Genomic DNA, 12,985 nt, shown 5'->3' on the forward strand with positions numbered 1-12,985 from the left:
AGTCAGACAGACAGACAGACAGACAGTCAGACAGTCAGACAGTCAGTCAGTCAGACAGACAGACAGACAGACAGTCAGACAGTCAGACAGACAGACAGACAGTCAGACAGTCAGACAGTCAGACAGACAGTCAGACAGACATGCAGACATGCAGACAGACAGACAGTCAGACAGTCAGACAGACAGTCAGACAGTCAGACAGACAGACAGTCAGACAGTCAGACAGACAGACAGACAGTCAGACAGTCAGACAGACAGACAGTCAGACAGTCAGACAGACAGTCAGACAGACAGACAGTCAGACAGTCAGACAGACAGACAGTCAGACAGTCAGACAGACAGACAGACAGTCAGACAGTCAGACAGTCAGACAGACAGACAGTCAGACAGTCAGACAGACAGACAGTCAGCGTTTGATGGAGGGACAGACAACCACTAAAGCACCACGCTGTAGGTCCTCTATCTTAAAATGTGACTATTACTACTACTATTATTATACATCATGGTCTTAATCAAACTTAGTTAAAATAATGTATCAGATTTACTTATTTTGATTTTTATTCTTTTAACAACAAGAGTTTAACTTGGACTTGCAGTAAGTGACTTCTCTGTGTAAAAACAAAGGTGGTGGAGCCTGGCAGCTCTGAAGGAACCTGCAGACTTAAAAGAGGACATCAGACTGTGTTTTAGATTTAAACACTAGAGATAGAGGCAGACTGGACAAAAAACATATCCAGGAATGACCTTGAGGTAAAATAGTACTGTAAATACTTCTAGTTTATGGTCCATTTTTAATGCTAACACTGATATTTGTAATAATGTGCCAAGTTGGAACATTATTCTACTATTTCCAACTAAATTTCTCTTTGAATCTCTTAAATGTAGAAGCAACATAGTTTTTTTTACTAAAATATTCCTACATGAATAGATATCTCTCTATATTCATATAGATATATATTTATCTGTAGCTGGTGTAGTTAAACAGCCAATTTGATACATTTTGCTGAGCCAAAAAGCTTGTGTTGAATGGCGATATTTTTTATGATGATTTACATTGTTATTGCAATAAATACAGCAAAATATCGTGATGCAATTTTTAGTCCATATCGCCCATCCCTAGTGGGTGGGGCTGTAAAAGCATGCATGTGAAGTCACAATCAGTGTGAGTCTGCTGGTCCAGCTGCAGAGTTATAGAAAGGATGAGTGACAGAAATCAGTCAGGAATAAGCAGTAAACAGCTTCATTTCAGCTGAAAGTGCTTTTTAAAAAATAACTACATCTTAATGATGTTAACAGCTGTCAGTGCAGATCCTCAGCTGATGAATATGGAGATGTTTAGAGTCGTAACGCTACGTTAACATGTGAATATATCTAGTCTAGAACAGTTTATACGACTAAACATGAAAGTTCAGAGCTGTACTGTGAGAATTCACTGCATTAAAAATAAAGTAAAAGTTCAGCTGGTGTTAAAATCAAACTAGATTAAGTCAGAAATCCGGGGTGCACTGATCTGGTTTTAAAATAGTCTGCAGCCTGAAGTTTAACAAACAGATCCAACAACCACAGAGCGATGTTTTCACAGGTTAGCTAACGTAAGACGTAGATTAATAACTAGTTAGAGAAGAGAATGAACTGTTCTAAGGCTTCGTGTTCACAAACTTCAGCATTAATTTAGTTTCTCATCCATTGCAGAGGGATCAGGCTGATGTGAGCCTTCAGGCTCTGCTCTGTGTTCTTAAAATCATCCAGATAAACGTCAGGAAACTGGATTTGTGGTCAGATACCAACATCCACAGACTAGGAACAGTCTGGATCTGTGTCTAGTCCAAATATTTCCCATTTAAGCAGACATTAGTTTGTTTTTCTCTCGTTTTCACTGCTTCTTAGAGCGCAAACTTCCGTGTTTGAAGCCTGGAGGCGAGCAGCTGAGTCGCACGCTGACATGGCGTCAGTGCAGCCCCTATTGTTGTGTGTAGCTCCACCTTTTTGGTACGGGTAGGTAAGATTGGTACCCCTACACATGGGTGCCGAACAGTGGGACGGTACATGTCGGTTTTTGGGACCCGTTCCAACTTCTGTGCGATGGAAATGCACCGAACTGAGCCGGACCGCTTGGTGGAAACAACCTAAAAGTGACAAAACACAAACTCTCCCTGACCTGCACGCCATGACATCATCGTCAGAACGTTTCCTCCTTCTGACCTGCCAACAACCACGAGAACCAGGACACAGTCCAGTTATATTGAAGGATATCTTGTCCACATGTTCTCCACATGTTCTCTACATGTTCTCATGTTCTCATCATGTTCTCCACATGTTTTCCAAATATTCTCTACCTGTTCCCTACATGTTCTCCACATGTGCTCTACATGTTCTCCCACATGTTGTCTATGTGTTCTCTAAGTGTTCTTTAAATGTTCTCTGCCTGTTCTCTACATGTTCTCCCACATGTTCTTCACATGTTCTCCACATGTTCTCTACATGTTCCCCACGTGTTTTCCACATGTTCTCCACATGTTCTCTACATGTTCTTTACATGTTCTCATCATGTTCTCCACATGTTTTCCAAATGTTCTCTACATGTTCTCCACATGTTCTCTACATATTCTCCACATGTTCTCTACATGTTCTCCACATGTTCTATACCTGTTCTCCACATGTTCTCCCACATGTTCTCTATGTGTTCTCTAAGTGTTCTCTACCTGTTTTCCACATGTTCTTTAAATGTTCTCTGCCTGTTCCCTACATGTTCTCCCACATGTTCTCTACCTGTTCTCCACATGTTCTTTACATGTTCTCCACATGTTCTCCACATGTTCCCCACGTGTTTTCCACATGTTCTCCACATATTCTCTACGTTTTCCACATGTTCTCTACATGTTCTCCACATGATCTTTACATGTTCTCCACATTTTCTCTACATGTACTCTAAATGTTCTCTACATTTTCTCTACATGTTCTCCACATGTTCCCCACATATTTTCCACATGTTCTCCACATATTCTCTACATGTTCTCCACATGTTCTCTACATGTTCTTCACATGTTCTCCACATGTGCTCTACATGTTCTTCACATTTTCTCTATACGTTCTCCACATGTTCTCCACATTTTTTCTTCATGTTCTCATCATGTTTTTCAAATGTTCTCTACCTGTTCTCTACATGTTCTCCACATGTTCTCTACATGTTCTCCCACATGTTGTCTATGTGTTCTCTAAGTGTTCTCTAAGTGTTCTCTACCTGTTCCCTACATGTTCTCCACATGTTCTCATCATGTTCTCCACATGTTTTCCAAATGTTCTCTACCTGTTCCCTACATGTTCTCCACATGTGCTGTACATGTTCTCCCACATGTTGTCTATGTGTTCTCTAAGTGTTCTCTAAGTGTTCTCTACCTGTTCCCTACATGTTCTCCACATGTTCTCTACATGTTCTCCACATGTTCTATACCTGTTCTCCACATGTTCTCCCACATGTTCTCTATGTGTTCTCTAAGTGTTCTCTACCTGTTTTCCACATGTTCTTTAAATGTTCTCTGCCTGTTCTCTACATGTTCTCCCACATGTTCTTCACATGTTCTCCACATGTTCTCTACATGTTCCCCACGTGTTTTCCACATGTTCTCCACATGTTCTCTAAAATTTCTTTACATGTTCTCATCATGTTCTCCACATGTTTTCCAAATGTTCTCTACATGTTCTCCACATGTTCTCTACATATTCTCCACATGTTCTCTACATGTTCTCCACATGTTCTATACCTGTTCTCCACATGTTCTCCCACATGTTCTCTATGTGTTCTCTAAGTGTTCTCTACCTGTTTTCCACATGTTCTTTAAATGTTCTCTGCCTGTTCCCTACATGTTCTCCCACATGTTCTCTACCTGTTCTCCACATGTTCTTTACATGTTCTCCACATGTTCTCCACATGTTCCCCACGTGTTTTCCACATGTTCTCCACATGTTCTCTACATGTTCTCCACATGTTCTCTACATGTTCTCCACATGATCTTTACATGTTCTCCACATTTTCTCTACATGTACTCTAAATGTTCTCTACATTTTCTCTACATGTTCTCCACATGTTCCCCACATATTTTCCACATGTTCTCCACATATTCTCTACATGTTCTCCACATGTTCTCTACATGTTCTCCACATGTTCTCCACATGTGCTCTACATGTTCTTCACATTTTCTCTATACGTTCTCCACATGTTCTCCACATTTTTTCTTCATGGTCTCATCATGTTTTTCAAATGTTCTCTACCTGTTCTCTACATGTTCTCCACATGTTCTCTACCTGTCCTTCACATGTTCTTGACATGTTCTCCAGATGTTCTCTACATGTTCCCCATGTGTTTTCCACATGTTTTCCAAATGTTCTCTACATGTTCTCCACATGTTCTCTACATATTCTCCACATGTTCTCTACATGTTCTCCACATGTTCTATACCTGTTCTCCACATGTTCTCCCACATGTTCTCTATGTGTTCTCTAAGTGTTCTCTAAGTGTTCTCTACCTGTTTTCCACATGTTCTTTAAATGTTCTCTGCCTGTTCCCTACATGTTCTCCCACATGTTCTCTACCTGTTCTCCACATGTTCTTTACATGTTCTCCACATGTTCTCCACATGTTCCCCACGTGTTTTCCACATGTTCTCCACATATTCTCTACATGTTTTCCACATGTTCTCTACATGTTCTCCACATGATCTTTACATGTTCTCCACATTTTCTCTACATGTACTCTAAATGTTCTCTACATTTTCTCTACGTTCTCCACATGTTCCCCACATATTTTCCACATGTTCTCCACATATTCTCTACATGTTCTCCACATGTTCTATACATGTTCTCCACATGTTCTCCACATGTGCTCTACATGTTCTTCACATTTTCTCTATACGTTCTCCACATGTTCTCCACATTTTTTCTTCATGTTCTCATCATGTTTTTCAAATGTTCTCTACCTGTTCTCTACATGTTCTCCACATGTTCTCTACCTGTCCTTCACATGTTCTTGACATGTTCTCCAGATGTTCTCTACATGTTCCCCACGTGTTTTCCACATGTTCTCCACATATTCTCTACATGTTCTCCACATGTTCTCTACATGTTCTCCACATTTTCTCTACTTGTTCTCCACATATTCTCTACCTGTTCTCCACATGTTCTCCACATGTGCTCTACATGTTCTCCACATTTTCTCTACATGTTCTCCACATATTCTCTACCTGTTCCCCACATGTTCTCCACATGTGCTCTACATGTTCTCCATATTTTCTCTACATGTTCTCCACATGATCTTTACATGTTCTCCACATGTTCTCCACATTTTCTCTACATGTTCTCCACATATTCTCTACCTGTTCTCCACATGTTCTCCACATGTGCTCCACATGTTCTTCACATTTTCTCTACATGTTCTCCCACGTTCTCTACATGTTCTCCACATTTTCTTTACCTGTTCTCCACATGTTCTCCACATGTGCTCTACACGTTCTCCACATTTTCTCTACATGTTCTCCACATGTTCTCTACATGTTCTCCACATTTTCTCTTCGTGTTCTCTACCTGTTCTCCACATGTTCTCCACATGTGCTCTACATGTTCTCCACATTTTCTCTACATGTTCTCCACATATTCTCCACATGTGCTCTACATGTTCACCACATGTTCTCTACATGTTCCCCACATGTTCTCTACATGTTCTCCACATGTTCTCCACATTTTCTCTACATGTTCTCCACATGTTCTCTACATGTTCCCCACATGTTCTCTACATGTTCTCCACATGTTCTCCACATTTTCTCTACATGTTCTCCACATGTTCTCTACATGTTCCCCACATGTTCTCCACATGTTCTCTGCCTGTTCTCCACATGTTCTCCACATTTTCTCTACATGTTCTCCACATGTTCTCTACATGTTCCCCACATGTTCTCCACATGTTCTCTACATGTTCCCCACATGTTCTCTACATGTTCTCCACATGTTCTCCACATTTTCTCTACATGTTCTCCACATTTTCTCTACATGTTCTCCACATGTTCCCCACATGTTCTCCACATATTCTCCACATGTTCTCCACATGTGCTCTACATGTTCTCCACATTTTCTCTACATGTTCTCCACATGTTCTCCACATTTTCTCTTTGTGTTCTCTACATATTCTCTACATGTTTTCCACATGTGCTCTACATGTTCTTCACATTTTCTCTACATGTTCTTTACCTGTTCTCCACATGTTCTTTACATGTTCTCTACATGTTCTCCACATGTGCTCTACATGTTCTCCACATTTTCTCTACATGTTCTCCACATGTTCTCCCATATGTTCTTTATGTGTTCTCTAAGTGTTCTCTACCTGTTCTCCACATGTTCTTTACATGTTCACATGTTCTCTACATGTTCTCCACATTTTCTCTACATGTTCTCTACATCTTCTCACATGTTCTCTCAATGATCTTCTAGAACAGTCCAGAACCCAGTCTTACTTCTTTTATTGTAATGATCAGGATCAGAAAGAACCAAAGACTGATCTGGTCTGACATCTCTCTCTGGTCTCTCTCAGTCAGCATGTCTGCACCGCCCACTGGACCTGGCCCTGGCCGTGGTCCAGGTCCTGGTCCAGGCCCTGGCCGTGGTCCCAGTCCCAACTCTTGTCCCAGTCCTAGTCCTGGTCCCAGTCCTAGTCCTAGTCCTGGTCCAGACCTGAGCCATCTAACAGAGGAGGAGCGGAGGATCATCCAGTCTGTGATGGAGAGACAGAAGAAGGAGGAGGAGAAGGAGCAGAGCATGCTTAAGTAAGTCCTGGGGGCTGAGGGGCCGAGGGGCTGGGGGCCAGGGGACCAGGGGTCCGAGGGTCCAGGGGTACGAGGGTCCAGGGGTAGGTTTTTAATCTAAAACTAGGGCTGTCGGACTCAGTCATCATGGAGCTGAAGGGATGTATTCAGAAATGGCAGAAGAAGAAGAAGAGGATATGCCACCACGCCTAATCTGTAGGCTGACCTTTGACCTTTGCCTCAGTCCTAACAGATCTCTATCAAACAGTAATATGTCCTGGTATTGATTGCCTCTGTCCCAGTTAAACCAGTGAAACACCAAACATTGCCCCATGCACCGCTCTGATTGGTCGGTTTAGATGTCAGTCATAGTTGTTTTTGTTCTAACCAATAGGAAACCAGCTCTGAATCTCTAATGCACCGTGTGTTCACAGGGATCAGCCAGAGTCTGAGCCTCAGCCCACCTCGTAAGTAGTCATGTAAAAACAACATCTCCCATAATGCACCTGTCCTGGTCTTTCTCCTAAACCATAGTGACACTGAGTCTTTCCTCAATCCCTCCCCTTGTGACTGTACTTCCTGTCAGCTGACTGTCTCTGTTACCTGGACAGGTGGAATCCTTTCTCAGGGATCAGTCAGTTGGTCAGTAACGTTGCTGCCAACATGTCTGAGGTTCTGCAGGTTAAAAGTCCCAGTGACGACCAATCACAGACGTGAGTAAGATAAGGACCCTCTGCCTTAGATTTAGAACTACACTTCCCATGTTTGTCAAAGAACCCCTGTAGAAGCTTAACCTGTAGTTCTCCACCACACCTGGACACTAATGGAAAAACCTGGACCTCACCTGGAGTTCACCTAGACACACCTGGATGCACCTGAAGTTACCCTGAACACTCCTGGAGACACCTGAACACACCTGCAAACACCCGGAAACACCTGGAGTTTACATAGACATACTTGCAAAGCAATGGACATCAGATGGACACACCTGCACACAGCTGGTATCACCTGGAAACACCTGTAGAACTTGGTAGTACTTTGAGTTCCCCTGGACACACCTGTAGACACCTGGACACACTAGGAGTTAAACTGAAAATACCTGGAGTTCCCCTGGACACACCTGTAGACACCTGCAGACACCTGGACATACTAGGAGTTAAACTGAAAATACCTGGAGTTCCCCTGGACACACCTGTAGACACCTGAACAATCCTGGAGTACGCCCAGAAAAACCTGGTTACACCTAGAAACAATTGGAGTTCACATGGATATCAGAACCCTGTAGAAACCTTACCTGTAGTACTCTACCGCTCCTGGACACACCTGGAGTCAACCTGAAACACAGGGTTACTGTTGCCAACCAAAAATATAGTCCAAATATTGATCGACAGTTTTCTCTTCATGACTAAAATGTGCTAAAAGACATTCTGAAAAGGGAGACTGTCACATGAACTGAAAACATTCACTCTATCATAGCTCCATATCATAGCTCATTCAGGACAGGTCAGGACAGGTCAGGTCAGCTCATTCAGGACAGGTCAGGTCAGCTCATTCAGGACAGGTCAGGACAGGTCAGGTCAGCTCATTCAGGACAGGTCAGGTCAGGTCATTCAGGACAGGTCAGGTCAGGTCAGGTCATTCAGGTCAGGTCAGGTCATTCAGGACAGGTCAGGACAGGCCAGGACAGGTCATTCAGGACAGGCCAGGACAGGTCATTCAGGCCAGGACAGGTCATTCAGGACAGGTCAGGTCATCAGGTCAGGACAGCTCATTCAGGACAGGTCAGGTCAGGTCATTCAGGTAGGGTCAGGTCATGCAGGACAGGACAGGTCATTATGGACAGGACAGGTCATTATGGACAGGTCAGGTAAGGACAGGTCATTCAGGTCAGGTCAGGTCATTCAGGACAGGACAGGTCAGCTCAGGACAGGTCATTAAGGACAGGCCAGGACAGGTCATTCAGGTCAGGTCAGGTCATTGAGGTAGGGTCAGGTCATTTAGGTCAGGCCATTCAGGTCAGGACAGGTAAGGTCAGGCCAGGACAGGTCATTCAGGCCAGGGCAGGGCATTCAGGTCAGGTCAGGTCATTCAGGACAGGTCAGGGCATTCAGGTCAGGTCAGGTCATTGAGGTAGGGTCAGGTCATTGAGGTCAGGTCATTCAGGTCAGGACAGGTCAAGAACAGATAGGATAGGTCTGGTCAGGGCAGGATAGGTCAGAATAGGTCAGGACAGGATAGAATAGGTAAGAACAGGACAGGATAGGTCAGGATAGGTCAGGACAGGATAGGATAGGTAAGGTCAGGACAGGATAGGTCAGGATAGGTCAGGACAGGATAGGATAGGTCAGGTCAGATCAGGTCAGGACAGGATAGGATAGGTAAGTTCAGGACAGGATAGGTCAGGATAGGTCAGGACAGGAGAGGATAGGTCAGGTCAGGTCAGGACAGGATAGGATATGTCAGGTCAGGTCATTCAGTTAGGGTCAGGTCATTTAGGACAGGACAGATCATTCAGGACAGGTCAGGTCATTCAGAACAGGACAGGTCATTCAGTTCCGGTCACTCAGGTCAGGTCAGGTCAGGACAGGATAGGATAGGTCAGGTCAGGTCAGGACAAGTTAGGACAGGATGGGTCAGGACAGGATAGGTCAGGACAGCATAGGACAGGTCAGGATAGGTCATGTCAGGTCAGGACAGGATAGGTCAGGACAGGATAGGATAGGTCAGGTCAGGTCAGGTCAGGTCAGGACAGGATAGGATAGGTCAGGTAAGGACAGGAAGGGATAGGGTAGTATAGGTCAAGTCAGGACAGGATAGGTCAGATCAGGACTGGATAGGTCAAGTCAGGAGATGATAGGATAGGTCAGGTCAGGTCAGGACAAGTTAGGACAGGATGGGTCAGGACAGGATAGGTCAGGACAGCATAGGACAGGTCAGGATAGGTCAGGTCAGGTCAGGACAGGATAGGTCAGGACAGGATAGGATAGGTCAGGATAGGTCAGGTCAGGTCAGGTCAGGTCAGGACAGGATAGGTCAGGTCAGGTCAGGTCAGGTCAGGACAGGATAGGTCAGGTCAGGACAGGAAGGGATAGGGTAGTATAGGTCAAGTCAGGACAGGATAGGTCAGATCAGGACAGGATAGGTCAGGTCAGGACAGGATAGAATAGGTCAGGTCAGGTCAGGACAGGATAGAATAGGTCAGGTCAGGTCAGGACAGGATAGATCAGGTCAGGACAGGATAGGTCAGGACAGGATAGGTCAGGTCAAGACAAGTTAGGACAGGATAGGTCAGGATAGGTCAGGTCAGGACAAGTCAGGACAGGATAGGTCAGGTCAGGACAAGTTAGGACAGGATAGGTCAGGATAGGTCAGGTCAGGACAGGACAGGATAGGGTAGTATAGGTCAGGTCAGGACAAGTTAGGACAGGATAGGTCAGGACAGGATAGGTCAGGACAGGTCAGGACAGGATAGGATAGGTCAGGATAGGTCAGGATAGGTCAGGTCAGGATAGGATACTATAGGTCAGGTCAGGTCAGGTCAGGACAGGTCAGGACAGGATAGGATAGGTCAGGATAGGTCAGGTCAGGTCAGGTCAGGATAGGTCATGACAGGATAGGTCAGGACAGGTCAGGACAGGATAGGTCAGGACAGGATAGGTCAGGTCAGGGCAGGTCAGGTCAGGACAGGATAGGTCAGGTCAGGTCAGGATAGGATACTATAGGTCAGGTCAGGATAGGATACTATAGGTCAGGTCAGGACAAGTTAGGACAGGATAGGTCATGACAGGATAGGTCAGGACAGGTCAGGACAGGATAGGTCAGGACAGGATAGGTCAGGTCAGGGCAGGTCAGGTCAGGACAGGATAGGTCAGGTCAGGTCAGGATAGGATACTATAGGTCAGGTCAGGATAGGATACTATAGGTCAGGTCAGGACAAGTTAGGACAGGATAGGTCAGGTCAGGATAGGTCAGGTCAGGTCAGGTCAGGACAGGACAGGACAGGATAGGTCAGGTCAGGTCAGGTCAGGACAGGATAGGTCAGGTCAGGACAGGATAGGTCAGGACAGGATAGGTCAGGTCAGGACAGGACAGGATAGGTCAGGACAGGATAGGATAGGTTACGTCAGGACAGGATAGGTCAGGACAGGTCAGGACAGCATAGGTCAGGACAGGATAGGTCAGGTCAGGATAGGTCAGGTCAGGACAGGAAAGGTCAGGTCAGGACAGGATAGGTCAGGACAGGTCAGGACAGCATAGGTCAGGACAGGATAGGTCAGGTCAGGATAGGTCAGGTCAGGACAGGATAGGTCATGTCAGGACAGGATAGGTCAGGACAGGATAGGTCAGGACAGGATAGGTCAGGTCAGGATAGGTCAGGTCATGTCAGGACAGGATAGGTCAGGTCAGGTCAGGTCAGGTCAGGTCAGGTCAGGACAGGATAGGATAGGTCAGGATAGGATAGGTCAGGTCAGGTCAGGTCAGGACAGGATAGGTCAGGACAGGATAGGATAGGTCAGGTCAGGTCAGGTCAGGTCAGGTCAGGTCAGGTCAGGACGGGAAGGGATAGGGTAGTATAGGTCAGGTCAGGACAGGATAGGTCAGGACAGGATAGGTCAGGTCAGGGCAGGTCAGGTCAGGTCAGGACAGGATAGGTCAGGTCAGGACAGGACAGGATAGGTCAGGACAGGATAGGATAGGTTACGTCAGGTCAGGTCATTCAGGACAGGTCAGGGCATTCAGGTCAGGTCAGGTCATTGAGGTAGGGTCAGGTCATTGAGGTCAGGTCATTCAGGTCAGGACAGGTCAAGAACAGATAGGATAGGTCTGGTCAGGGCAGGATAGGTCAGAATAGGTCAGGACAGGATAGAATAGGTAAGAACAGGACAGGATAGGTCAGGATAGGTCAGGACAGGATAGGATAGGTAAGGTCAGGACAGGATAGGTCAGGATAGGTCAGGACAGGATAGGATAGGTAAGTTCAGGACAGGATAGGTCAGGATAGGTCAGGACAGGAGAGGATAGGTCAGGTCAGGTCAGGACAGGATAGGATATGTCAGGTCAGGTCATTCAGTTAGGGTCAGGTCATTTAGGACAGGACAGATCATTCAGGACAGGTCAGGTCATTCAGAACAGGACAGGTCATTCAGTTCCGGTCACTCAGGTCAGGTCAGGTCAGGACAGGATAGGATAGGTCAGGTCAGGTCAGGACAAGTTAGGACAGGATGGGTCAGGACAGGATAGGTCAGGACAGCATAGGACAGGTCAGGATAGGTCAGGTCAGGTCAGGACAGGATAGGTCAGGACAGGATAGGATAGGTCAGGTCAGGTCAGGTCAGGACAGGATAGGATAGGTCAGGTAAGGACAGGAAGGGATAGGGTAGTATAGGTCAAGTCAGGACAGGATAGGTCAGATCAGGACTGGATAGGTCAAGTCAGGAGATGATAGGATAGGTCAGGTCAGGTCAGGACAAGTTAGGACAGGATGGGTCAGGACAGGATAGGTCAGGACAGCATAGGACAGGTCAGGATAGGTCAGGTCAGGTCAGGACAGGATAGGTCAGGACAGGATAGGATAGGTCAGGATAGGTCAGGTCAGGTCAGGTCAGGTCAGGACAGGATAGGTCAGGTCAGGTCAGGTCAGGTCAGGACAGGAAGGGATAGGGTAGTATAGGTCAAGTCAGGACAGGATAGGTCAGATCAGGACAGGATAGGTCAGGTCAGGACAGGATAGAATAGGTCAGGTCAGGTCAGGACAGGATAGAATAGGTCAGGTCAGGTCAGGACAGGATAGATCAGGTCAGGACAGGATAGGTCAGGACAGGATAGGATAGGTCAAGACAAGTTCAGACAGGATAGGTCAGGTCAAGACAAGTTAGGACAGGATAGGTCAGGATAGGTCAGGTCAGGACAAGTCAGGACAGGATAGGTCAGGTCAAGACAAGTTAGGACAGGATAGGTCAGGATAGGTCAGGTCAGGACAGGACAGGATAGGGTAGTATAGGTCAGGTCAGGACAAGTTAGGACAGGATAGGTCAGGACAGGATAGGTCAGGACAGGTCAGGACAGGATAGGATAGGTCAGGATAGGTCAGGTCAGGATAGGATACTATAGGTCAGGTCAGGTCAGGTCAGGTCAGGATAGGTCATGACAGGATAGGTCAGGACAGGTCAGGACAGGATAGGTCAGGACAGGATAGG

At 45.9% G+C, this 12,985-nt stretch overlaps 1 protein-coding gene across 5 annotated transcripts in view; it reads left to right on the forward strand.

The window, feature by feature from the left end:
- The window catches only part of rims2b (regulating synaptic membrane exocytosis 2b), a 137,457-nt gene that overhangs the window by 5,360 nt on the left and 119,112 nt on the right, over window positions 1-12,985 (forward strand). For all 5 annotated transcript variants that reach the window (XM_041808726.1, XM_041808728.1, XM_041808729.1 and 2 more), the window contains exon 2: window positions 6,578-6,809. In XM_041808726.1, coding sequence (XP_041664660.1) covers window positions 6,583-6,809 — 227 coding nt within the window. In that variant the 5' untranslated portion in view covers window positions 6,578-6,582. The remainder of the gene's footprint in view (window positions 1-6,577; window positions 6,810-12,985) is intronic.

This window comes from Cheilinus undulatus, linkage group 16 (assembly GCF_018320785.1).
Source record: "Cheilinus undulatus linkage group 16, ASM1832078v1, whole genome shotgun sequence".
Classification (NCBI taxonomy): Eukaryota; Metazoa; Chordata; class Actinopteri; order Labriformes; family Labridae; genus Cheilinus; species Cheilinus undulatus.